Genomic DNA, 24,844 nt, shown 5'->3' with positions numbered 1-24,844 from the left:
ATCCCAGCAAAAAACGCTTTAAAATCTTGTGTAGAAAATTGATACCAGCTTTTTCAATCTGTTGAGGAGATGTTGCTTCTTGTTTAGGGCTTTTTTACTAGTTTTTTTTTATCCCCCAATAATTACTTTAAATGCAACTGTGAGTAGCCTTTATGTTCCTCATTCTCTAATTAAAAGCCTGCATGTACAGTGAAGCTGTACTCATAAGCATATCCATGAGAGGTGCCTTCAGGTAGGCCTTGTTTAATCCAAAGATTTACAAATACACGAAGCCCAAATGTTGTGAAATGACACCTTTAGTCAGGGGGGTACGAGTTTATGTGTAAAGAAAGTAAGGACTTCTAAGTATAAGGCACAGTCTCAATATCACCTTGGCAGTAGAGGACAGGTATATGGTTTTCCTGGGTGAATTTGTGGTTGACCAGCTGTGGCACAACATGTGCTTTCCTAGCCTTTTGCTATTCTCGTGGCAAAGAAAAAGCTTAGCTCTTGCCAGTAAACCCATTAACTATATAATAAAATGAAATCTCATTTAAAACATATGGCACTCATGTCCTCTAGGCATCTGTCCATCTAGCACCTTCTGAATATCAAACTCACTCATATTCATTTTATTCAGTGATGTTTTAAATACAGTCTTCATCAGTTCAATATATCCAGTGGGTTGTTTTAGCTTTTACTGTGGGCCCTGATTGCTCCTGTACTGTGTTATTTTTGTGACAGCCTTGAAAAACGAAACAAAACCCACGACCAACAAAAAAACTAACAAAAAAAACCCACACAAAAAAACTCCCAAACAAAACCAAAATACACCCAAAAACAACCCACAAAAATACCCTACAGGAAGACAATTTGGAATCAAAATACATGTGTGAATTAAGCAGCGCTTTGATTATAAACTGAATTGCTGCAATAGCAGCAAAATGTTCTCTCTAGCTGTCACCTGATGAAAGAGCATCCCAGTTGGTACAATGGAGCTCCCGTGGATGGGACTGGAGCAGAGCCCCACACGCTCCTCGCCTCCTCCAGTGCAAGCGAGAAACACCAGCCAGGGAAATGAAAGGTCCCGTGGGGGCGAAAGGAGCCCGGTGGGACTCCTCAGCTTGTCTGTGTGCCCCCAGCTCGTATTAATGTGTGGTTTCTGCCACGAGAGGGCATAAGCAGCATTGGGATATATTAAGGAAGGATGCGGGAAGTAGGAAGAAGCTCTTGAGGATGCTTCGTGTGTATAATACATTTCTCCACCTGATATTGAACAGCTCAAAGAAATGCTTTTGTTCTCCTTGTTGCTTCCAGGGCGTTCAGGTAGGAAATAAGCCTTGGATGACGAACGCTCAGGCTGGCAGAGGGGTAGGTCCTACCAGAGGGGATTTCCTTCCCCAGCAGCACATGCGTAGAAAAGCAATAACAAGTGCTTTATTCTTGTCTTGCCAGGCAGAAGAGCTGAAGGATATGAGTGGTGGTGTTGTGCTCTTGTTTCTGCTGCCAGTAACAGGCACGGTCCTTTCAGAGCATGGTCAGGGCCGCCCTTTTCTGTTGCAGTATGCAGTGGGAAGAAGGCACCAGTACAAAGCAAAGGTCTGGTCTCCCTTTCAGATGTTGAGCCACCGGCTGTAAGGACCAGCAAGTCTTGCAGCTGTGGAAGTCCAAGAAGCTTTTAATAAGATGTTTACTTAAAAATATTGTGTTGCTGAAGACACATTTCCTGCAGTTGATTGCCTTGCTGCATCCCAAGAAAGCTTTCTTTTATTCTTCCAGTGAGCAATGTTGTTGTTGGGGATGCAGAATATAGGCAGGCAGGTGCTGTCGTACTGTAGGAGGCAGCCAGATTTCTTTCATGTTAGCATCTGCTCTGGGTTTTGTTTTGTTGTTGTTTTGGGGGGTTTTTTGGGTTGTGGTTTTTTTTTGTTTTTTTGTTTTTTTTTTTGTGGCTGTGTGAAGATTAGGCTCACTTCTTACTGCCTTTCCTTTCAGGGTGTTGAACAGGTGTTGCTACTTTATACTGTTATGGAGGCTTTGGTCAAGATGCTTACAGTATTTTCTTAAGGCAAACAGGCTTCGCCTGCGTGAAGTAATGGTTATGTATGTGCTGCCCCCTTAGTGGCCCTTGAAGTACGTGTGGAGTTTCACAGGCCGGACAAAGTCAGAGCTTTCTAAAGGATGTGGTTGGTTTTAGAAGCTCTGTGTGGGACATTTTTGAAGAAAATTAATTTCTGAAAAATAAATATTAAGCACTTATTAGAAATCAGATTTCCTTATGATCCCTCAAGTTAGAACCTAAATTACTTTGGAAAACCTTGATGAAAACGCCCAGTAGGGAAAGCTTACACAATTCTTTCTCTTCCTGTCTCCTGTCAGTTTTCTAGAATGCTCAGTTCCCTTTTTGAAATTTTGTAGGCTTCAGTTGCAAGCATTTTGAAAGACTAGCTTCGTGTATGTGTTATTTTACAGTAGATTCTAACGTACAGTGGCAGGCAGGACAGTCTCTGTCAGTCTACTCCTATCTTCTGAGGAATTTATGTGGGCTTTCTTGTCATTTATTTCCTCTTCAGTCCTCACAATCTAGCACCTTATCCAGGCCACCAAGACACTGCAGCTGGTAGTTTGGGAGTCAGTCTTGCTGCCTACTGGATGGATCTAGCTAAGTGCTAAGCTTTTGTTTTGTATTATTTTTGTTTTGAGGTTGTTTTTTTTTTTTTTGAGAGCCCCACTTCTGTTAGACAGGCTGCCATTAGGAAACTCGAATGTGCTTTGTTGTAGTTATTTCTCTAACTTCATTCATAGGAATCTGAGAATCTGAGGCTTGCTTCTTCAGGTATGTTTTGTGCCTATGCATGAACAACTGTTTAAGGAGAGATTGTGAATTTTTAGAAACCTGGGTGAGATGCAAAGATACAAAAGGAGCTGGGCAGAGGCAATGGTTGTTGCTCTTTGTGCTTAAGGTGCTGCTTTTCCCAGGAGAGGTAGCTCTGCAGACTGCCATGTAGTCATTCAAGATGGTCTCTTCCATCTGTTAGTGGCTGTTTTAACAGTTAACGAGTGGAGACAAGAACATGATCTTTGCAGACCTCTGCGTCCATGGTCCACTCTGGTTCGTATCAGTATTTTCCCCAGCAATTTGCATAGAAAATAATGAATTTCTTTATTTTCATGTACCTCAAAATTTTGTGTAGTGTTAACCACAATATGACACAAATGTGATAGAACTGCTTTGATTCATGGACTCATAATTAATTACTGTGGTTTAACAGGGTACTTGGCATGAAAATCTTTTTTGTTTTGTACAAGCTGGACTGGCTGGGTTCAAGGTGCTCTTTGTCACAGTTTGTGCCCATGATTTTCTGTGTTCCTCTTTATTAGATTAGCTGTAATTGAATCCTAAACTGCATTTCATCATGGTTTGTTTTTTTTTTAATGCCTCTCTGGCTAAAACCAAGGCAGTTCAATGACCATGTGATTTTTCCCTTCCTGTTCTTCCTCGTTTCTTTTCCTGGCATCTTAGCAGTGCAATAGGGGCCCATGGACTCTTCCAATTCATCTAATTTCCATGATCTGATGTTCACTTACGATGCCATGGCTTGAGGCAACAGAACCTGGGATTTCCAGATAGTCTTCTATCCAAGTCCTGCAGATTGCTCTCAAGATTGCTTAGTTGATCTAGGCAAGATCAAATGGGTTCACCATGGATTGCCAGAGGCTTTATGTTTGCATCCTTATCCACTTATCTACATACATACTTTTCTTTTTGTTAACTTCTTCAGGTCCTAGTTTAAAAAAAAAAAAAAAATTCTCTTCAAGTGCATGGTTTGTATACGAAGGACATCTGTTAATGGAACAGTAAGTTCCTTATTGTTATGAGTAGAGCAATTCATGTGCTTAAAATGCAATGTGTGCTTGGATGGCCTCCTGGCTTGGAGCAGTAGAGCGGAAAGACAGACTCTTGTAGTGAGGTATGTTTGCAGACTGCTGGCAGGTGTGCTCTGTTCGCTGTCATGGCTCAATAAAGTTCAAAATGTGAAAGCTGCCAAACCAAATCTTCAGTCCTGTAGAACTGGTATCGTTGTCAGATGCTTTGCATGTGTCAGAGTTGAGCGCTCAGAGTGCGGAGCAGGGGCTCTCGGGGAGAACTTGACCACACAAGCACCTGTCTGGGAGGTGGTGAGTGCTGCGTGTTCCTCCTGTGCTCCTATTTTGCACTCCTGCCTTCTGTTGAAGGTGTTCCTGACATTTGTCCTACGGTTCATGGTTTCAACCCTAACTACTTGCGGACGGGCAGCTATTTGCCGTTAATTCTTTCATTCACTTCAGTGTGTCAATAGTCCTTCCTTTTCCTCTCTCCCCCAGAGCAAGGTGTTTCTGCCATGAAGCTTAACCTGGTTTATGGCCTTGTCTAAAAAGTGGATCTGAAATGGTGCCGCAGTTCTCTGAGAACAGAATTGTCGCTTTTTAGCACATTCTCTAGGTTTTTCATCTCTTAAGTATGTGCCAAATGTGGAATTAATTGACTTTGCAAGTGGTCACTCGTCTTCTTTCTGATGCTAGTTAATGGAATTCATTGACACTTTATTAAGACAGATACCATTATCCTAACAAGAAGTCTAAACATAGGCATTTTTGAAAATCTTGTAGAACTGTTATACACTGTAACTCTTCTGTGGAGCCTCTTAAGGAGCCCAAGGAAGCACAGTAAATGCCAGTAGTTTTCAGTAACGAAGGAGAGCGGTCAGGCAGGTGCGTTTTGTTTAGCTCGAGGAATTTACTGATTTTTGACTTATCTGGTAATAAATGGCGTGTGAACAATTCTGTTGGATTTGGTGTGACTAGTCATGTGCACAAATATCACCACGTGCTTTATTGCTTTCCTCAGTTTAAGGTCCAGAACTGCATCTTTGTGGGTACAGTCTTTGCTAGACCCACAGAAAAGCACCTGATGTCTTGGCCCTGTAATTGAGGAACTTGCTGAAGCATTAAAGCCCAACTTACATAAACTTTGTTGAACTTGTTTCCCTTGATAAATTCAAAGCATGTCATTTATTTAAGAGGAAGTGAAGGAAAAAAAGAAAGAGTGTATCTGACTTGTTCCACAGGGACAAGTCACCAGTGTTTTTGCTTGTGCCTTACTCTGTTGCTTGTCTGTAGATTGCTCACAATTAGGTAATCTACAGACTACCTCGGAGTTTAAAATTTTGAGATGAGTATTGTTTGGAAATAAGGCCACATGCGTTCACAATCTGTGACTTGGTGACCATAAGCTTGAGGGTTTGGTTTTATGTAGCCAATATTAATGGCAAATGTGTTTCTCTGAGTAGCTTCCACCCTCCAATGAAAGTGACCTGAACCATTTTGTAGTTACTGTGGTGGTAGGGCCGTGTCTTTAGCCTTGAAGAGCCTGCGGGCTGCAAGTGTGTTAACTAGTATATCTAGTGTTTAATCTTTCCTTCTAGCATCTCTCTTAGTGCTCAGACATGTGATTAAGATACCATTTGGCAACTAGTCTGCTTTATTTGCTCACGGTGTATGCAGAGTAATGTGATTGATTTTTTTTTTTAGCCTAACCCTTGTTTATTGCAGGTTAAGCTGTGATTGCAGACAGTTACCACAACTTAGCTGCCTGATAATAAACTGTTTAAACCATTGTAATTTCATCGTGTGTCTGGACCATCAGACACAAGGCGTTTAAGCACCACCTAAATGGAATCGTCATTTAAAAGCATCACGTAAGCTCAATATAATTCAAACAAGTACAGTCTGTGTGTATGAAGAGGAGATGTGGATGCTTTTAAGAAGAAGCATCTGCTTTATAAATACGAGCTATGAAAGGCTTCCAAATGTCCCCTCTGTTCGTCAAATGTGAATGTGATCTTCTCCTCGGCAGCCATCTGGAGTAGGCATGCTACAGTCGCTGCCTCGCTCGGTGCCATTGTCCTATCTGTGCCTCAGAGTGACTTGTCTCGCTGCTGCATACAGCAGTAGTGATTGTTTCATGGGTTGGTTTGAATGTCAAGTTTGTTGCCAAGCTTTGGCACATCATAAAAGTATTTTTTCTTCAGTGTGCTGGTTTTGTGTTGGCTTTTTTATGATGGTTTTTTTTTCTGCCTTCCCCATAGAAATATTGTGAAAGGAATGAGGAGTCTGCGAGAAATACTACGGAGTGTGGAAACAAAAGCTACTCAGACCTTCAAAATGGTAAGGAAAGTGGGAGATGGGAAGGTGAGGTAATCTGCTATGCAGGAATTCTCTGTCTTTATTAACCAGTGCAGTAGGATGAAAATGTATTTGTCCTCACCTGACCGATTGCCTTTTTTTTTTTTTCTTTCTTTCTTTTTTTATTTTTTTAAAACTTTTGGAAGTGATGGTTCAAATGATGCACTTAATTCAAAGACCTGCCCAACTGAAACTCTCAAGCCTTCAGAGCTGGGCATGTGGTTTACTTTCGGGGTGTTTTTCAGTGTGCTTTCTAGCCCCGGTAGAAATAGGGATGTATTTAGTTTGACAGTGCTGTCCTCAGGTGATAATATCTTGTTTTCTTTCTTGCTTTTCAGTGTGTGCATGCACACCTTTTCGCATTTTCGTGTGGAAGCACTAAGTACTTCTGGCTTTTGCAACAAGCAGTGCTTTTTTTAGACTCAAGTGCTTCAGGTTCTTCCCGTACAACTCCCTTCAGTACAGTACAGAGCAATTTTAATTTTTTTAATTATTTTTTTTGTTGGTGTTGGCGTTCAGCATCCTGTTATCCCGAGTGCCTCTGGTAAAGAACTCATGGAGAAAGTTATTTATGTGCCTGTTTAACTTGTTAGATCTTTAACTGGTTCTTCCCTGTTTCCTCTTTTAAGAAATCTTGTCCTGAAGTTACTCAGGAGGTGACAAGGTCAACAGCATGGAGAGTAGCAATCTTGAGAATATGAATGAAAACTTTGCAGCCCTAAAAGCATTGATGTCGATACAACTAAACTCGTTTTGTGCTTGGTTCAGCTTTGTGTTTTGTGTAATTCCAGAGTAGTTTGGCGAGGGAGGTGGGCATGGGTTTGCACAGCATTTTGGAGATGGAGAGTTCCAGGTTCCAATGGGTGGACTGGCTGTGTCTAGCTCACGTGTAAATGCAGAGCTAAAATGAAGGTGCCAGCAGAAAGGCTTTCGTGGGGGCTTTTGTGCCTAGATTCCTCACACCTGTATATTTTGGAACTTCTTTCTGGAAATGAGTTGTCTCATTGCCTTGGGATCACCTTATGTGCCCAATTGAGAATACAGATGCGTGTGGAAGTTTGTGCAGGGAATTAGAGGAGGTGATTTAAATAATTGTCACATTCAAATGGTTGCATCCTTTTCCACATTGAGATCAGGGTTCAGGGGATTTTTCTTGCTTGCTCGTTTTATCATTTTGCTGAAGTGAGTCTAACCATCTGCTGTTCCTATACCATTACAGAACCTGGCACTCAAATGCTCCTGTCCCTGTGCAACTGGGGAGAGCTGTACAACACCCCTGGGGGATTTATCCCTAAGGGGAAATCTGAGGGTGTTTATCCAATAGTTTTTCTGGGATTTCCATTTTACTGGAAGTTGCATTTTGATTTACTTATTTTTAAGGAGCTGTCAAGAGGGCAAAGGGAGGAACGTGGTTAATTAAACAAGTTTTTCAAGCATGAAAGTGAAATGTGTGATTTTGTTGGTTTGTTTTTTTTTTTTTTTCCCTAATTTGTGGGATCACAGTGTTCTTCAAGCATAATGATGCTTTTTTTAGCCAAAGGCAGTAATAACATAAATCAGAGTCTTGGCCTGTTCTGGTTTGTTTGGTCTTATTCAAAACAAGAGTGAAGCTGATTTACACAGCTACTGTACTGTGTGTTAAAATCAAAGACACTAAAAGTATTTGGTGCTAGCCTTTTGAAAGGCTTATCACAAACTGTACTCCTACTTCTGTGTGAACCAGTAGGGATCTTTCTGTTGCTGGCATATTATTTTTCCCTCCCCTGTAAGACTGTAGGAAAAAACATAGGAGACTTGGCTCCTCAGGGTAAAACTGACTAAATAATTGCACACTGAGACTATAAAATGATACTGGGTAATGTTGCAGAGCCCTAGGCCATCTTGCTCATGGTTACTTGCTATAAAAAGCATAGAAAAGCCTAGTTTGAAACAGAAGGCTTTCTGTAACATGTCAGTAGGCGTGCATGGAAGGTCTTGGGGTTTCCAGCGAGTTGTACGTGACAATATTTCTTTGAGGCACCGTCATACATTCAGATCACTTTGCCGTTTGCTCGGTACATCTATGAAACTTCCCTTTCTGGTGTTTAAGAAACAGTGCACACTACTGTGGTTGCATTTTAGACTAATTCAGTGAATTCATGTGTGGTGACATGGATGACAATAAAGAACTTTGCATCAAAAGAAGTTATTTTACTGAATCTGATAAACTTTAACCTTAGTATGATTTATTTGGTCCTGTAGAAGTCATACCTCAAGTGGGGTAATGCTTCAGTTTATCAGTCATACCTATCCTGGTATTTAAAAGAAAGTGACTCTTGGTGGTCTCTTAACACATCTCAAAGTGTAAATTGCGTATGAAATACATAGGCAATAGTCAGAGATGTTCCAAAATAGTATTTATGACTATTAGGACAGAAGGGCTGAAGTTCCAGCCTGTCTCTGTTCTGTGCAGTATTTACTTGACAGCTTAGAGTGCTGCGCTGCTTAGAATTCACAGAAGATGTTACCCATTTTTATGTCTCTGTGCTTGCTTGCATGTTCATATGTTTACAGTGCAAAAAATTAGAGATTTGTTGGGTGGGGACAAGGACAAATGCCAAAGATAGTTTTATAAAGTCAACTTAACTTGCCCCCTTTTGGGCCCAGCTTGCCAGATATGCGTGTGAACCAGAAAGCAAGTATTTAAGGATCCTCGGACAATTGATGGTCAAAAAAATACATGTGATGTTGCCATCTCAAGTTCCTAACCCTCTTCTCTCCTCTCTCTGTTATTACAGCAAAAAAAGAGAGAAGCAGTACTGAGATGAAGCTGTAAAAGGCTGCAGGAAGAGTGATATTAACAGAGAAAGGGTTGATTTTTTTTTATTATTTTTTTTTTTTTTTTAGAAAACCCTCATACAAAAGTAGCCTCTGAGCTGAGATTTGCATACGGAATTCTGAGGCTGAGAAGACAGTGGAGTGCCATCATAGTCTAATATAGTAACATTTGTGAGATTTGCTCAGTGGTCCGTGTGGCAATCGGTTGTCTTCCTTCACCAAAATGTCTCTGGCTCTCAGGCCTTCTTGATACTTTTTTCCTAGAGCTTTGCAACAAGACCATCTGAACACAGAAGGCTGGCCTTTTCAGAGGAGGGAATAAACTGCCACTGCTGTAGATGTTTTAGCAGCTGTTTTAGCAGCTCTGGCTTTCAGAAGAGTGGTACTGACATGGTGTTGGTACATCTTCTTCCCAAGCTGGAACATGGGGAGGGGTGAATCTGTTGTATTGGAGAAAGCTTCGCTGATATGTCTCTTTTTGTGCTGTTCACTCATCTCCAGACTGCAGCCAGACAGCTAGCCCAAGTACTTCTCCATTCCCTCAGTGAAGACTGTTACTGGAGCCCTTTATCTGATCCGCTTCCTGAGTTCATGAACAAGGAAGATCAGTCTTATGTTAGCAATCTTCTTTGTCGGAGGCCCGAGCTGTACGCAGAAGAGAAGTAAGCGTTCTTTTTCGTTTCAGTTTACTAGCAGGAGGAAGAAGAGTGTTTGAACATTATTTGGTACTGCTAATTATGTCACTGATTCACGTAGTAGTTGCGTGTTCTTGTTTTTAACTTCCCATCAAAAGGCCTGCTGGAAAAATAAAACATTAATCCTTGAGTGTTTGATTTTCTTCCTAGGGAAAAAAAAAAAAAAAAGAAAATCCAACCAAATAACTGTCTTTTGCTGTGAAATGGAGATAATCTATTTATGGTTCAGTGTAGCTCATCTAGGATATATTGCAGAGCTTTTAATGTGTGAACCTGCAAAAGGAGGTATTGCCTAGCAAATGAATTATGTATGAGATGTTTCAAGTTACTGCTCCTCTTGTGAAATGAGAAAGAGGCTGACAGGATAACTCTTGACCTTCCTCAGAAAAATGTGTTCTATCTTTCAGTGCATACTGCCCTCAAGACAACGTAGAAGAGGCTCTTCTTCTCCTCTTAATCAGTGAATCCATGGTAAGCCAAAAATGAGTTTGTAATACTAATAGCACAAAGGAATATCTGGCGTTTCCATGTCAAGTCTTCTGGTTGGTTCTGTTTACAGAATCTTCCCTGGATAACCAGAAGCAAGGATTCGGCTCCTGAACAGGAAATGCTATTTATTCCTTTATTCGTGACACCACTTTTATTAAGTGGAACGTCAGTGAAAGGTTTTGGGAATTGTCAAGAAGGTGAAGTGACTGTATTCACCATAGCTGCTTGCAGGTTCTGACATCCAGATACGTTGTCAGTAGACAGATGTTTCAGTTCAAAACATCTGTGTGGATTTATGGATCAAGAATGAGAGGAAGGGAGCGTTGCCTAAAGCTAGGCATGATGGTAGTACCCAGTGTTTAGCATTTGCAGGATACAATATCCTGCTTGCATTCCTTAGTCTGCAGGGATAGTATTTTAGCTGTTTCAGTCCTGAGTGATCTTTGGCAGTTTCCGATGCTACTGATGATACAGGGAGTTTTGTCACATGCAGAAACATCCATAATGAACAACAGTGAAGTAATTAGATTTCTATTTCTAACATCAGTTGCTTTAAAAAATCTCTTTAAGAGGAAGGGAAAAAGGTGGAGAAAAACACCTGCGTGGTAGCTTTTGAGTATTTTCATGTTTTGAGAAGAGGCAAACGTACAGAAAATGTGTAAGGAATGTTGTACTGAGCGGTCACTTGTAGCTCAAAGTGATATTTGAAAACCTTGGAGCATCAATGTCCCTCTTAAGAACTTTTGAACAGCTTTCAGACAAATTGAAAAGAGATACCGTGGAAACTTTGTTTTGGTTTGTTTTTTTTCTTCCTTCAGCTTTTCTTTGTCTTTTTTTTCTGGCTCAAGTTTTTCCCCTTTCCTGCAAACTTCTCCAGAACATGGCAATTTAATATTGTTTGCTTTTAAAATTTGGGAAAAAATTGAAGAGGTAAAACCACCCCGAAATATTAAATTGACATTAAAAAATCACGTACATCTGAGTGTTACAGTAGTTTGTGCTTTTTAATGCTTTCTAGATTAAGCCTCTGCAGTGCATGTGCTTTGTGTTTTCAGGGTTTTTTTCTGCAGTTAGAAGGGCTTTTTGTAATTGGAAGTGGAGACTCCAGGAACGAGGGCTTGTAGAACACCACATGCACTCCTATTGAAATCAGAAGAACTCATGTCAGCATGGCTTGTCAGAGTTGGTCCAAGTGGGAGGAAGATAAGAGGTCTGGAACTGTGACAGTACTGGCTACTCCAGTCCTTTCTGGGACTGGGCTTGCAGTCAGAAAGGTCTTGTGGGACCTTGAACTCTGTAATCTTGTTCTGCTGAGGGGAATGAAAGTTATCTCTGTTTTACCCAAAGTGTGTAAAATGGCAAACTGGTCCTGTAACCAAGTTATGGATGAAACAGTGTGAAGGTGCTATTGACAGCAACTGGACTGCTGTGCTGGCTTCGTGGTTAAATAAGTGTGCTTGTGCTTAAGTGCGGCCTTCTATATATAGGAGCTTTCTGGAGGTAGATGCAAGGCATTTTGATCTCCTGCATATAAAGCACTTAAATAATCGAAGATCCTGTAGTGGAGCGCTGCAGGAACCATAACCATCTTTCTGTTTTTTGGGAAATGGAACATCTGAACCTTCCTCTTGCATTAGCAATAGGCTTGCCATGAGTTTATTGTTATAACAAAAGTACAGGGCGAGTGTATAGAAATACAGCTGTGTATAGAAATACACTTAGGAACCACAGGAATGTGCTTCCTAAGTGAAGGAACAGAGGGAGCAATCTGATTCTTACATATGTTTGCAATCCATAAATATTTTCCTGTAGTTTTATGGTTGCAGTACTAAGAAGGGGAAATTTTGTTTAATTTATGATATGAGACATCTTTTCCTTGACAGCTGCTTTGTAGGCTAGTGAGTTTCTCATGGACAGGTTTGTTGTTTGTTTGAAACTTTTTGTTTTCTTTTTTAAAACTTGCTGAAGCTCATGGAAAACGATTTAACAAGAAGCAGATTTCCAGTTGAGGTCTCCCTAATGATATAATGTTAACAACTGAATAGAACATATTTTCCTTCCTGGAGAGAGTGTCAGTGGCAAGTGATTATTGCAATATGTTTCTGTAGGCCAGTAAGCAACGTAGTTGGTGTTCCTGGATTTTGGCTGGATTAGGCATTCTTTCAGTCTTTACAGTTATGAACCCCTTAAAACAAAACAGAAGTATACAATTAGGTTGGCTTGCTGGGAGCTCTCCAGCTTCTCTGATGCTTTGATTGCTCTGTCAGAGCAGAACTCTTCAGAAAGGTACTTTTCCGGTCTGATTTTTAAAGACACAAAAGAGCAACGATCCCATTATAACTCTTTTGCAGGACCATAAAGCCAAACAGCTGCTTCCCATGCCTGCTCTGACTTTTGCCACTCCAAAATGAGCTCAAAGGGGACAAAACTGGGGGAGGAGGGACACGAGAATTGTCAGATTTGGAGGGGACACAGAGCAAAGATGTACTGGGGGGGAACATACATCATCAGAGAACCTCGAAGTAAATATGTGATAAATTTGATGAAAAGGAGACATGGCAGCTCTTTCAAGACACATACATCTGGAACACCTTCCACTCCCCCACCCCCCAAGCACATACAGGTGCTAGGTAGTTTGCTGCTGAAATTCACTCTATTTTTCTGTTTGTCTTGCTTTCTTAAGGTGAAGCTACTGTCTACTTCACTAGGATCTGTGTGACTCCCCGGAAGATGTTACGGGGGTTACAAGAACTGAGGGGAAAGGGAGAAAAGAAATTGCCTTTAAGGTGTTGTGAGCCAGACCCTACATGCCAGGAAGCCTTTCTAAGCTCTTAGTGGTGCTGGGTTCTGGCTTGTGATGCTTCCCCAGCTTTTTTTCTTACCCCTTTACCTTGCACTGGAAGGGAGCCACTTTGCATGCTCTGGTGGGATGAAACGAGAATATCTTCTGAAGGGGTAACAAAGAGTTCCTTCAGTATTTGACTCACTCTGCCTTCGAGTGTAAGTATGTAAAAGTTTTTCAGATGGCCGAATAACATGGTAGCCTCTTTCATAGCTTTGAAGATGCTTCTGTGGGTATATTAACACTTACAGGGAAAGCTGGGGGCTTCTTTCCTCCTGGCACTCTCCTGAGTTCCCTCCTGTATTCTTTCTGCCCCATTGAAAATGGGAAACTATTTTCATGGCCTAAGGCATCTCAGTAAACAATGAAAAGCATCCCGGTTGTTGAGTTTGGCAAGTGTTCCTCCGTTGTGCCAGCTGTTACTTAGTCACGGTGGTTGGCTGTAGAGTTCTCATGAAGGAATCCAGTGAAACAAATCAGGCAGCCTGAAGATTACCACAGTCAGGGCTGTGTTTAGGGGTGTTTGTCGCCTCCTGGCTAAATTCTCATTCCTTATGCATAGCCTGAGTTATGGTATGGATGGGCTGCGTTTGTGAGAGGAGGAAAATGCCCTCCTTGAGACCAAGGAGAAGGCCAGCTGGTGACAGCCTTTACAAGCTCGGGCTGGTAGAATGATGTGTTCCTATCACATGTTGGAAAAAATGGTCTGGCCTATTTTTAAACCGCTAGTTCTCTTTCTTCCTGCGTTTAACCCATCAAAACCAGTGGCACTGTGTTTGTGGGGAGAACCGAGGGCATATTGTGACTTGCTGCAGCGTGGTTTCTCTGCGTCATGCCACCAGCGGGAACGGCACTGGTTCCACCATCAGGGACTCTGGTGCTTTGTGCTGCAAGGCGTAGGCACGGGAGGTTTGGCAGGACTAACCCTTAGCTGCAGCTTTGTTTATTTTAATAACCACTCTCAGGAGTATTTTGAGTTGACTGCACTGCCCCTTAGAGTTAGCCAGAAGTTTCTCAGAGCCAGGAATGGAACGCTTTCTATTACTTTTTGTGTTTACTTTTGAGGTAAAAAAGAAAGAAAAAAAAGAAAAAGTTCTTTGTTTGCACTTAGAAACCCTCCCTTCTTGAATCTGAGGGCCAACGTACAGTGTAAAACCCCTTTATTCGGGCCTGGCAATCTGGCTGTTGCATCTGGGGATTCTGACTGATGTGGTCCACCGAACATACCAGGTAACATGGATTATTTTTTTTGGCTCTACGTTCATTCATACTGGAAATGAAGCTCCTTGTATCCAAAACTAATAAATTCTGTGCCTCTAACAAAGATTAGAAATGTCATCCCCATCTTATCTCTGATTTGAATCCCTAAAGGCGATTTGACCTTGGGGAGCCTGAGAGCACAGAACAGATGGTGAGGGGGGGAAGTAAGATACTGGGACTTGTCCTGTTCTTCTTACTGGTGACAGCAAACTGATGGCAGTGAGCATGCCTTTAACAGAATAAGATTAAACCCATGTATTTTTAAGCACAGAAATAATTAAAACCTGTTAGCTCAGCAGTTCCTAGCTTTATAAAATAATGCTGTCCAACGAACAGATTGGCAAAGAAGAATCTCTTGTTGCTTTTGTAGGATTTTATTTGGTTTTTTTAAATGACACCAAGCCCAGTGATGATACAACAGCAGGTTGACCATCATAAGTATTTTCTTGAGGGCGGTTGGACTATGGCAGCTGAAAGAGACAACTGGGAACGGGATTGCCTGCTGTGTTGGTTCCTGCCAAATCGCGTTCGTGCATTTACAATAGCAAATCTGACTTTTTAAGTGATCTGCAAGGCAAAGCTATGTGTTTGGGACCTGCAAAGATGGATTGCAGGATGTTTCTAGTGGGAAATACACCACCTCTGCTAATTGCCTCTTGAATAAATAGTTCTAATGTGAGTGGCTGGAGACAGAGTAGAGAGCTTTTTTCTTCTCCTTTGCACTAGAAAGTCTTGTTTCCAAACACACAAAATGTGAATTCTTGGAAGACAGCTTTCTAAACTCAGATTGCTGATAGCAAATATATTACTTTGTTACGCAAGTCAGTATCCATAAACAAACTTTATTGCTTTCTCCCTCTCTTTTCTTTTTGTGTAGGGTTGTTGGACTGTTTTGGCTGGGGTGGGGTATGTCTGTCTTGCTTTCAGTGATGTTTCCAGGATTAGTTCTGCTACAGTAAAAGACATTAAAATATACCTGGTGAGAGATAACATATATCTGTATGTTCATATTTGATAGCCAATAATAATGGGCTCTTTTGCTGACACATCCGAATGGGGTACCAGTAATTTGTGATCTGTTGCTTACCAGAAATGACACAGTTGCCACGTAGTTCACAAGGTGGTAAGTTTTTATTCACTGTGCTTCTGGTCTGGAGCGGAGCAAGTTGTGGTATCTCTGTAAGAGGAGTTTTGGGAGTGGCTGGGGTATGGTATTTCCTCCTTGTTCCACTTGTTTCCCATTTTCACAGCAGCTTTGCAGTCAAGCCTGAGTATTTTCTTTGTGTATGTTAGCGAGGGGAACCTCCAAGTGCTGTGTAGAGATCGTCAGTAACTTAGGTGAAAAGTCCGTAGCCTCTGCCATGTGAATGAGTCCTTGCCATTGCGAAGAATTAATTCATTTTGTTGGCAGTAGAGGCAACACAGCTAGAATGGAGACCCAGAGGATATGGGCTAAATATTTCCCAGCTTGTAGCAGTAGAGGCATCAATTGCATGATTTCTAAGGCTTGTTGTCAATCTTGCACACATAGCATTTGTTTTTCTCTCTTAATGCTAGTATTGAATCACACCAATTACATTATTACAGTACACTGTGTAAAACATGCTGCTGTTCTATATGGATGGGTTGCAGTGGATCTGGCAATTATGTCTATTATGAAGAGACACAAGTTGAACATTAGAATGCCCATGAATTAGGGGGCAGGCAGCAGGCACTCATTAAAGATTTTAATTGCTTTCTTTTTCTTCTTTGAAAAAAAGCAGGGGGAGCCATGTTTCAAAGTGAGCAATTAAAGGATCCTTCATAGCTAATTGCTGTGAGAAGGGGCTGCTACGTGGAATATGCTCTATTGTAATTCGTAAGATTGCTTGACGTTTTATTAAGAAGCACATCTTTGTTCTGTGGTGAAATTTAATTTTCTGCAGCGTAACTGCATGCGTAATAACTGCTGAAGTAATGGCTGTTTGGATTTGCTGTGGCTCTTTTCCTTTCTACATGTCATAAACATGCCATAAATAAGCTGTAATTATCGGGGTCATTGATGTACAGCAGATCCTCTGTGGATAGGTGGCTTATCTCGTTTGCAGGTAAGTATATTGTACATGTGGACAGGAAGGCGCAAGCTGTCTGTAGCTCAGCAGATCCCCAGAAAGGCAGATCTTTTCCCTGCTGGCAGGGCCAGCATGGGTCTGGAAGTCCCCTACTGTTGTACTGCTGTGGTTTGGAGCAAAACCCTGCTGAACCCTAGCTGGTTCGGTGCCCCGTCAGGTCGAACAGCTGAGTGGGACTGCAGGCATCGCAGCGGCTGGGTGCTGGGTCAGCTCAGGGGTATCTGCCTGTGCTGGAGCATTTTGGGTTGGGGGGTGCAGGAAGGGAGGGCTGAAGGTGCTCGGGCTGGGCTGACTAGAGAGTGTGTCTTACTTCCCCAAATCGCATTAGTGCCAGGTCTGAGCCACCTACATGCACAGCTGATGGTGTGTAATGCATGCCAAAATACGTAGATGTGATGCATCTCTGGGTTGCTCCATTACATAGGAGAACCTCAAATAAAGGGGCACTGACTGTGTATTTTTGCTCTGTATGCAAGTTATGCTGACTCCTGATGGCCACGCTCCTGTTGGTGGTAGTATCAGTGACCTGCTCCATCCCACACAACAGCCTCGGACAGAGGTTCTCTTCTTTTAATGGTGTGACTCACCATCTCCATCCTGCTTGTGTGCTGTGAGGCATGGCTGTATGACAGTGGGAACAGCTTAAAGGGAAGAGTCATGCTGGGGGTGTTGAAAATGTATTTGTAGCTATGTTTTACTGCTGCCTATAGTGGAGGAGGAGGAAGTAATGCGGTAGGACAAATTGGGAACCGCTGCTTATGTTACTGATATGCTGGAGATCAGTGTTCTACAAATACCCCTTTTTCTGTTTGTGTTCAGGAAAATTAGTGGTCTGAAACAACAGAAACACGGGTCTTGAAAAAATGTTGGTGTAAATGGCTTAGAATTGATGCATTCTCAAATGCAAAATGAGATTTCTCTCTCTGTATACATTTCAGTAAGTAAAATTCCCCATCCAACAGCATCGGTGTATGCCATGTTGCGGTAACTCTACAGCTACTTTGCACCTGTACTTACCAGCCACTGTCAGGATTTCTCACTGCCAAACTGAAGTTTACAAAAACATAAACAAAAGTAAAGACAAAAAAATTGGCTAATGCTGATCTGAGGCAGGCCGCAGAATCACACCTATTTCCTTCAGTGAGTTTCAAGAAACAGTGATTCACGTTCCGTTCTGTGCCCTCCTGTGTGTCACACTGCAGTAGTAAATAATATCCTGAGCCTTGGGGTGATGATTTGTGTTACTGTGTTAGGCACACTCCATGTTCTCGCTACCGTTCAGTAGCTTGTTATGAGGTTTGCACTTTTTGGTTTTGGGTTTGGTTTCTTTTCTTCTATCTCCGTGATAATGCGGGAACTTCTTGGGGTGTTTTTGTTTGTTTGTTTTGTGTTGTTTGTTTTTTTTTTTTTTTCTTCTGAGCAGCTGGAATTAGCAATTGGAACTAGATTCAGTATTAAAATAATTGTTGGAATAGAAGCGATGATGCGTTTGCTCAGTGGCAACTTTTATACATGCAAGTGTAGAAGGTGATAGATTGCAGAGACCTTCTATGGCTTTGAGTTTCGAAAGCTTGAACAAAATAAGCAGGTTTATGACCTCCTTAAAGAGAATATTAGTCATGCCTATGCATATGTTGTTTTTAACTGCTGTCTGCTTAGGTAAAGTACAATATGTACAATATGTTCAGCATGACTGCAATTTTAGAGTGTTGCATCCTTGTAATAAGTCTCGTATTCGTGCTTATTGCAGGATTTGGGCTTGTTCTTCCCTCTAGTACCCATATCTGTTAGCAGGTATTAATGGGCACTCATCAGTTCTGATTAATTTTCTGTCTGTGCTAATGCATCAACTTAAAAATCATAGCTTTGTACTAGATGGATACCCAAAAAAAGCATCAAGCTATTGCTGACTCCAATGGGAGGTTGATGATGAGACCACAGAGCACGAGGGTGCTATCTCAGTAGCTATTTTCTACAAACAATTGTCATAATAATGTAACCGGTGCAGAAAAAATTGTTAATGCTGTTGTATATAAGTGGGAGTATTCACTTGGCAGTAAGAATCGCTCTGTGTATGCCTTTGTCTTTAACTCTCTGAAACAACAATCTCAGAATCATTATATATATGCCTGTAACTCTTATTTCCCTTTTAAAGTAGCAGTCTTGGGTTAAATCCAAACAGAGCTAAACCATCTATTTTTTTTTTCTTATTTGTTTAGTTCTGCTAATAAAGGTAGATGAGCTATTCCTCTGTGCTCTGCTTGCAGGATTTTCTCTTTGAAGTTGATTTCAGTCTCTCAGGCAACTTACTGTTCTGAACTATTTTTTTAAATCAAAAATTATGCTTTTCGCAGGAACAGGAAAAATATTTTTGTGGCTACGACAGTCAGTGTAAGTTTATTTGTGCAAACACTAGACTGAGTCTGACCTGTCAGTTTGCCTTTAACTGCAGTCACATTCAGCTCTTGGTTGTGATTGTGTTAGTTGTCGGTAATTTTGTTTGCTGTCTCGGCTGGAGGCTGCGATGAAGAGTGCTTGGAACTGAGGCATTGCACAGATAACATCATGATGAAACAGCTGCAGCTTAATCATAAGGAAATACGCCTGGGCTTTAAGGGCTGCATATTCTGGAAATTTTTATTACACTTAATTCCTATGTTTAACCTTTTTAGGAAAAAAAAAATCTCCCTGCAATTAGAAAGAAATAGATGTAAGATTATAGTAATAAGTATTATAAAATAGATCTCATAACCTTCTTGCTTCAGGGAGGGAACATTTTGTTTGTCTTTGCCCCAGGTGAAACTGCTGGCAATCTTCTTATTTTTTCTGCTCTTTTGGATGTCTAGACCTGAATGTCTGATGTTGCACTCCTTTCGGCTGAGGAGCTCAGGGCAGGGTACCTGTGCTATCAGTCAGTGCTGGTGCTCAGTGCCACCCAGCACTGCCTCTCTAAGGTTAGGCAGTCTGGGTGAAGTCCTCTGCGTTTGGGAATCAGAGGGACTTTTCCGTTTACTCTGGGATTGAAATCTCTATCTTTGTGCTCAGAAAATGGAGAGGCTGAGGTCCTGAGGTAGATCTGAGTCTGTGGCATCTGGTATTTTGGGACGTCCTCGCAAACTGCTAGACTGATCATTTTTCTGTCAAAAGTAATGTTTCTTTTTGATCTAGGCTGAGCAAAGCACTGATAGATTATGCAAAATTAACACTTGTAAGTTTTGGGGGTTTTAAAATTATTTGGTGATCCGTTGCACAGACCTCTAAACGTGTTAAATTGATGACAGGCAAATCCGATTATTAAGGCAACCTGCTCAAATTAAAAAATAAAAAGTGAGCAGCAGAAAAGGACAACAAGAACACATGCCATTGGGAAGAAATCACGTGCGGACGCAGAAGGTAAAATATCAGCCACGGTAGCAGTTATCACCGTTGCAGGCGATTGAAGTAGTAAGGCATGTGGTTTAAGGATGAATTTCTAGTTATTGAGGCGGTGGGATCTGGTAGGTCTGTTTCCTAATGCTCTAATTCGGAAAGAAATCCAGATGAGGTACTCCTGGCAGCTCCGTTCTGTCCCTACAGCTGTCCTCTTGAGTTTGCTTGGTGCAGATACAGGGTAATTCCGTGGCAACGCCTGCCTTATGTTGGGAGGAGTTAAAATACCTTGAAATGATTTTAAACGAAGTGCTACAGATGGTGGGTGGGACTTCCTATGGAGGGTTCGCTTCTCTCTTACTCTTTTGAGGTCTGATGCTTCATTTGTGTCTATGCCCAGGCAAACCGGGATGCAGTGATCAGCCGGGCCCCGGACCAGCAGGATGACCGAGCTGTCAGCCTCCGGGATGCTTCTGCAGTCTACGACCTCCTCAGCATCACGCTGGGCAGAAGAGGGCAGTATGTCATGCTTTCCGAGGTACCTCCTCCCGGCTGCTGCCGAAACTTCCACTGCAAACGTGCAAGTAAAGCCCCTTTCTGCAGCAACTTGTCGGGGAAGGTGAAAATGAAGCAGCTAGGTGGCAATTAGTAGAAACAGCTACAGACCTATGGCAGCACAGGCCAGAAATGTACACAGAACGGTTTGAGACATTAAAGTAGTTTTTCTAGAGGCGCTTGAACAAAGTGGCCCTCATTTGAAGCCATGGGGTATGCAAGCAAGCCCTATTAACTAAGGAGAGGAAAATGATGTCATAAGAAAAAAAAAAAATCATCTGAGCTACAACAGATTGTTTCCTCTAATTTGAATGTCAAGACTGCTGCTTGTCTCAGTAAAAGATATTAATAAAAAAAACAAACACCAAAACAAAACCACACAAAAAGAAAAAAAAAAATAAAAAAGAAAACAAACGACCAAAATACACTGATATTTCTCCTAACATTTATTTCTCAGTGCTTGGAGAGAGCCATGAAGTTTGCATTTGATGAATTTCACCTCTGGTACCAGCTTGCCCTGTCAATGGTGGCTTGTGGAAAGGTAATGTTCAAACCAAAGGGCTTAGAAAGGGCATGTTTTCCTCTGGCAGAATGTACCTAGCTTACTTGTTTGAATGTGCACAGTCATGTATTTTGTGGGGGTAGGCACTGTCTGACAGCTGTGTGGAAGAGCAGTGCTCTCCTTTTAGACTCTAATAGCACTTTGTGATCAGGTGTGTGCATTTGGTAAGGAGTGCTGTTCTTTCCGTGTAGGGTTTGCTTCTCATTATCAAGGAGAAACTAGATTTTGTGCATAGCTCTGGGTTTAAAAGCATTATGCAGCTGTCCATTCTCTGCGGGTTCAACCGAAATGTGCTTAGTGTAAGAAAGATACCGATGTCCAAAACTGTCATCAGCTCACTCTGTGTCTTTGGGCAGTTGGCTTAACTGCTCTTCAAGCTGTGGTTTCCCCATCTGATCAAGGAAATGTTAATGCTTTTTTCATAGACAGCTTGCAAGGATTAATATTTTTTTAAGTGCTTGGTGCAAAAGATACTGTAGAAAAAGAAATGATGTGTGAATGTTAGCATGGACATGTGTTTTAGCATAAGTGATTTGTTGGGGTTTTTTTTTAATTAGTTTAGTATTTGTCCAAGTTACCAGTTAACCACTGAGAGGGCTGAAGTCTGGTTGTGAAAGGTAGATAGAGGCAGCAGGAGCTTTTCTTTATCCGTCTTAAAAGAGTAGGCTTCCTGGAGGAAATGTGAATGGTACAAAATTTATCCTGTTTGTTCTGAAGGTGCCCACTGACGCTTTCAGGAGGTGTAAGCAAATTAGTGCTGTGCATTAGCAGACCACTTAATATGGTCCTATATTCCGTGCCCGTGGAGCGTAGGGGAATCCATGTGGAACTGGGCAGAGACCACCAACTAGCAGTCATCTGCCAAGTGATAACTGCTACTGGCCTTTTATGGCTATAAGTTGAGTAGGAAACAGTGGCTTTGGTGTGGAAATGGGAGGTGAATATACACTGGCATGCTTTTGCAAAGTTGTCATCATCTTGTGATGTATAAGTGGCAGCAAAGCTTCGAAGAAGTCTGAAGGGATTCCTTCACTTCTGTGAGCATAGGCAAGGCCTTATCTTGCAGGGCTGTCTGTTGTTATGCATTATACTTCAAGAAAATGGCAGAGCAACAAGAGAAAGTCTGATAAAGAGCATGAAGAACGGCTAAGGGTGCAGTAAGCAGGACTGGAAGGATTGAAAGAATTGAATTTTTTTACCTTAAAGGGGAGAAAAAAGTCCAAGAGAGAAACAGCCTTCAAGAGCTCTTAGAAGAAGGGGTTAATCCTGTCTGTGGTGGGTAGGACAAGACGTGATGGCTTTCAATTGCAGCCACACAAGTTCCTGTTTCCTATTAAGAGGCAAAAAAATAAGGATAGTGGTACACTAGAAAAAGATTGCCTGTGGAAGTTGTGTGGAGCCTGCGTCACTGGTGATCTGTGAACGCTCTAGGCAAGTACCGCTCAGTAGTGGCCCCGCTATGGGGCGCCAGGAGTGTACTTGGTGGGACCTTGCAAACTCTGACCCTGTTCTGGGACTCCACAGTTATCTCCTAAATTGGCGAGATCTGTTATAATCAGAAGGAGACATCAAAACTTTGTCAAAGCACATTAGATCAGCAAGGGATCAGAAGGGAGATGTTTAGTGAGAAGGAGGCTCACAGATTCCTATAGGAGTTCAGTACAAGCATTTCAAAATCCGATTCCAAGTATGAAAGTGATGGCTAGACTCAATCATGTATGGGGAAACCCAAAGCTCTGGTGGAATACTTAAACAATGAGCTTGGTGCCATGGTGCTAATACCTTGCGCTGGCCTATGTCAGGTGGAGGGTTTACAAGTCAGGTCCAGCTCCCCTTGGCATTCAGCTGGAGTTAGCACTTGCTGCCCTCTGTGCCTTTGCAAATCCTCTGGATACCTTACCTCTTGATACTGAGGACAACAATGACTGGATGTGCTGTGATGGAAAGGCACAGTATCTTCCCATAAACACAGGACTTGTCTGGGAGCTTTATCGGCTTTACAGGTGTTGTGTGACCTGTTTCTCAACAGCAGACAATGCTGTAGCTCTAGTAATTTGGCAGAAAGCAAACCTAGATTTTAACTGCTGATGGTTGAGAGGGTGAGCGTACCCAGAGAGTAATTCTCATGCAATCTTGAGTTAGTTTGGAGGAGAGAAATGGGGCCTGATCTTTAGCTTCTACCAGTTTGCATGAGAACTCTGTCCTTGTCCTTGTCCTTGTCCTTGTGTGTTTGCATACCTGTTCACCTTCTCTAGAAGTTACTGAATATTTGGTACTTAAGGGAAAAAGAGGAACACAAGTATCTGTATCTCTAGAACTGTCCTATATTTCCAGCTTTTCAATTATGTCATGTCTTTTTGCCTGTACTTTAAATATTTACCAGGTAAAATGGCCTGATCTTGCCCATTGATGTAAAAGCTCTAAATGTTCTGAGCCCTGTATGGGGCAGAGGGAATTCCCTTACACGACAATCCTGTCTGTGCAGTATTTCACTTCTAATCCCAAAGTATTCCCTGAGGATTCCTGTCGTATACTCTGCAATGCGTCATCTTCCTAATGGGAGATGTAGCATACGTTGTTGTATTGCTTCACAGCTTGATAGCAGGACAGAGTTCATTTAAAAGTAAGTGCTCCAGTGTAGCAGAAAGACCTGATGAGAAAAGAGTGTGGTCTGTCTGGACTGCAGAATGCAGAGTACACTTGAGCTTTTATAGGTAAAAGATCTGTTTACACCTGTCTCAGTCACAGCCAATTCCTGATCTCATTTCTTGGTAATGAAATCTCACATCCTGCAGCGTTACTTGTTCTGCAATACAGCAAATCATGCTCATAAATCCTGGGTACGACAGGAACAGTTTTATCAACTTGTAAATGCTGGAAACTTTGGTCTTTTTTTTTTTTTTTTTAAACACTTTTTAGGATTTGCAAACTCTGACCTTCTTAGAAGTGCTGTAAAATCCTGTCTTGCCCTCTGTTCTATACTGCGTTTGACTACTGTTACTTTTATTTTGTATATTAATCTTCTTCAGGTTAAGTCAATCAAGTTAAATTTTGAACTATTTTCTTCCTCTGCCAGCCAAAGAATTGCCAAATGATGACTGTCATTTTTCACAAGTGATCAGTCTGAATGTCAAGCCAGCCACCTAGGCTCATTACTGTATGTAGGCTTGAGTTTACACATTATTCTTAAAAGCATGCGTCTTAACAGAAATAGGCACATCACTTCAGTAAGTTCTTACAGAGCAAGCGAGGTCTTAGGGCTTCATAAAACAGTGAATGAAAAAGCTCAGAGAAGCATAACCTTCCTGACTGTCTTCTATCCACTTAAACAGTGGAAATAATGGAGTGACAGCAATTTCCCTTCCCTGTGCTTCTCAACAACTTGCATAATGAGAAAGATGATGTGGTCTGGTTGTTTTCTAACCCATTCTTGGGAGTGCATGTATACTGAGCTGTACGTTTTCTGAACAAAAGGAACATGTTTATTCAAATGATTAAAATCCATCATGAAATTTGAAAGGCTTTCGTAGGCAATTTTAGATGAAATGCTGGGAAAGCCTAGACCGTGGCAAAGACATAGTGAGAGATGTCCTGTGTCACCAAGTGCAGCTCTGGCTAGGCAAGAGAAAGATTTAAATCAGTCTAGTGCAGCACCCCTGTTCTTTCTGAACTGCTGCTGGAAAACTGAATGCTGGACTCTTCACAGCTGCTTTAGGTTGCTTCTGCTGGTAATAACCTTCACGATGTGGTAATATGACAGCCAGAGGCTGAGTGGGCATAGCAGCTCGCTGGCTCTGCTGCCGTGCATCGACAGGCTGGAGTCTGAGTGGCAAGCGGTATGATAGCCGGATGCCATCTGGCAGAGTCCTCGGGCAATGAGATGAGCCGCCGTCCTGCTGCCAAAGTAAAACGAGTGCAGCAGGTTGCATCTGCCTGTCTC

The 24,844-nt window shown here is 41.9% G+C and overlaps 1 protein-coding gene across 2 annotated transcripts in view; it reads left to right on the top strand.

The window, feature by feature from the left end:
- TTC7A (tetratricopeptide repeat domain 7A) overlaps positions 1–24,844 on the top strand; it is a 171,858-nt gene that overhangs the window by 23,929 nt on the left and 123,085 nt on the right. For both annotated transcript variants that reach the window (XM_086460563.1, XM_086460562.1), the window contains exons 6-10: positions 6,108–6,186; positions 9,523–9,683; positions 10,124–10,187; positions 20,188–20,325; positions 20,800–20,883. In XM_086460563.1, coding sequence (XP_086316689.1) covers positions 6,108–6,186; positions 9,523–9,683; positions 10,124–10,187; positions 20,188–20,325; positions 20,800–20,883 — 526 coding nt within the window. The remainder of the gene's footprint in view (positions 1–6,107; positions 6,187–9,522; positions 9,684–10,123; positions 10,188–20,187; positions 20,326–20,799; positions 20,884–24,844) is intronic.

This window comes from Leptosomus discolor, chromosome 2, assembly GCF_034619465.1.
Source record: "Leptosomus discolor isolate bLepDis1 chromosome 2, bLepDis1.hap2, whole genome shotgun sequence".
Classification (NCBI taxonomy): domain Eukaryota; kingdom Metazoa; phylum Chordata; class Aves; order Leptosomiformes; family Leptosomidae; genus Leptosomus; species Leptosomus discolor.
This window is presented reverse-complemented; position numbering and strand designations above follow the sequence as displayed.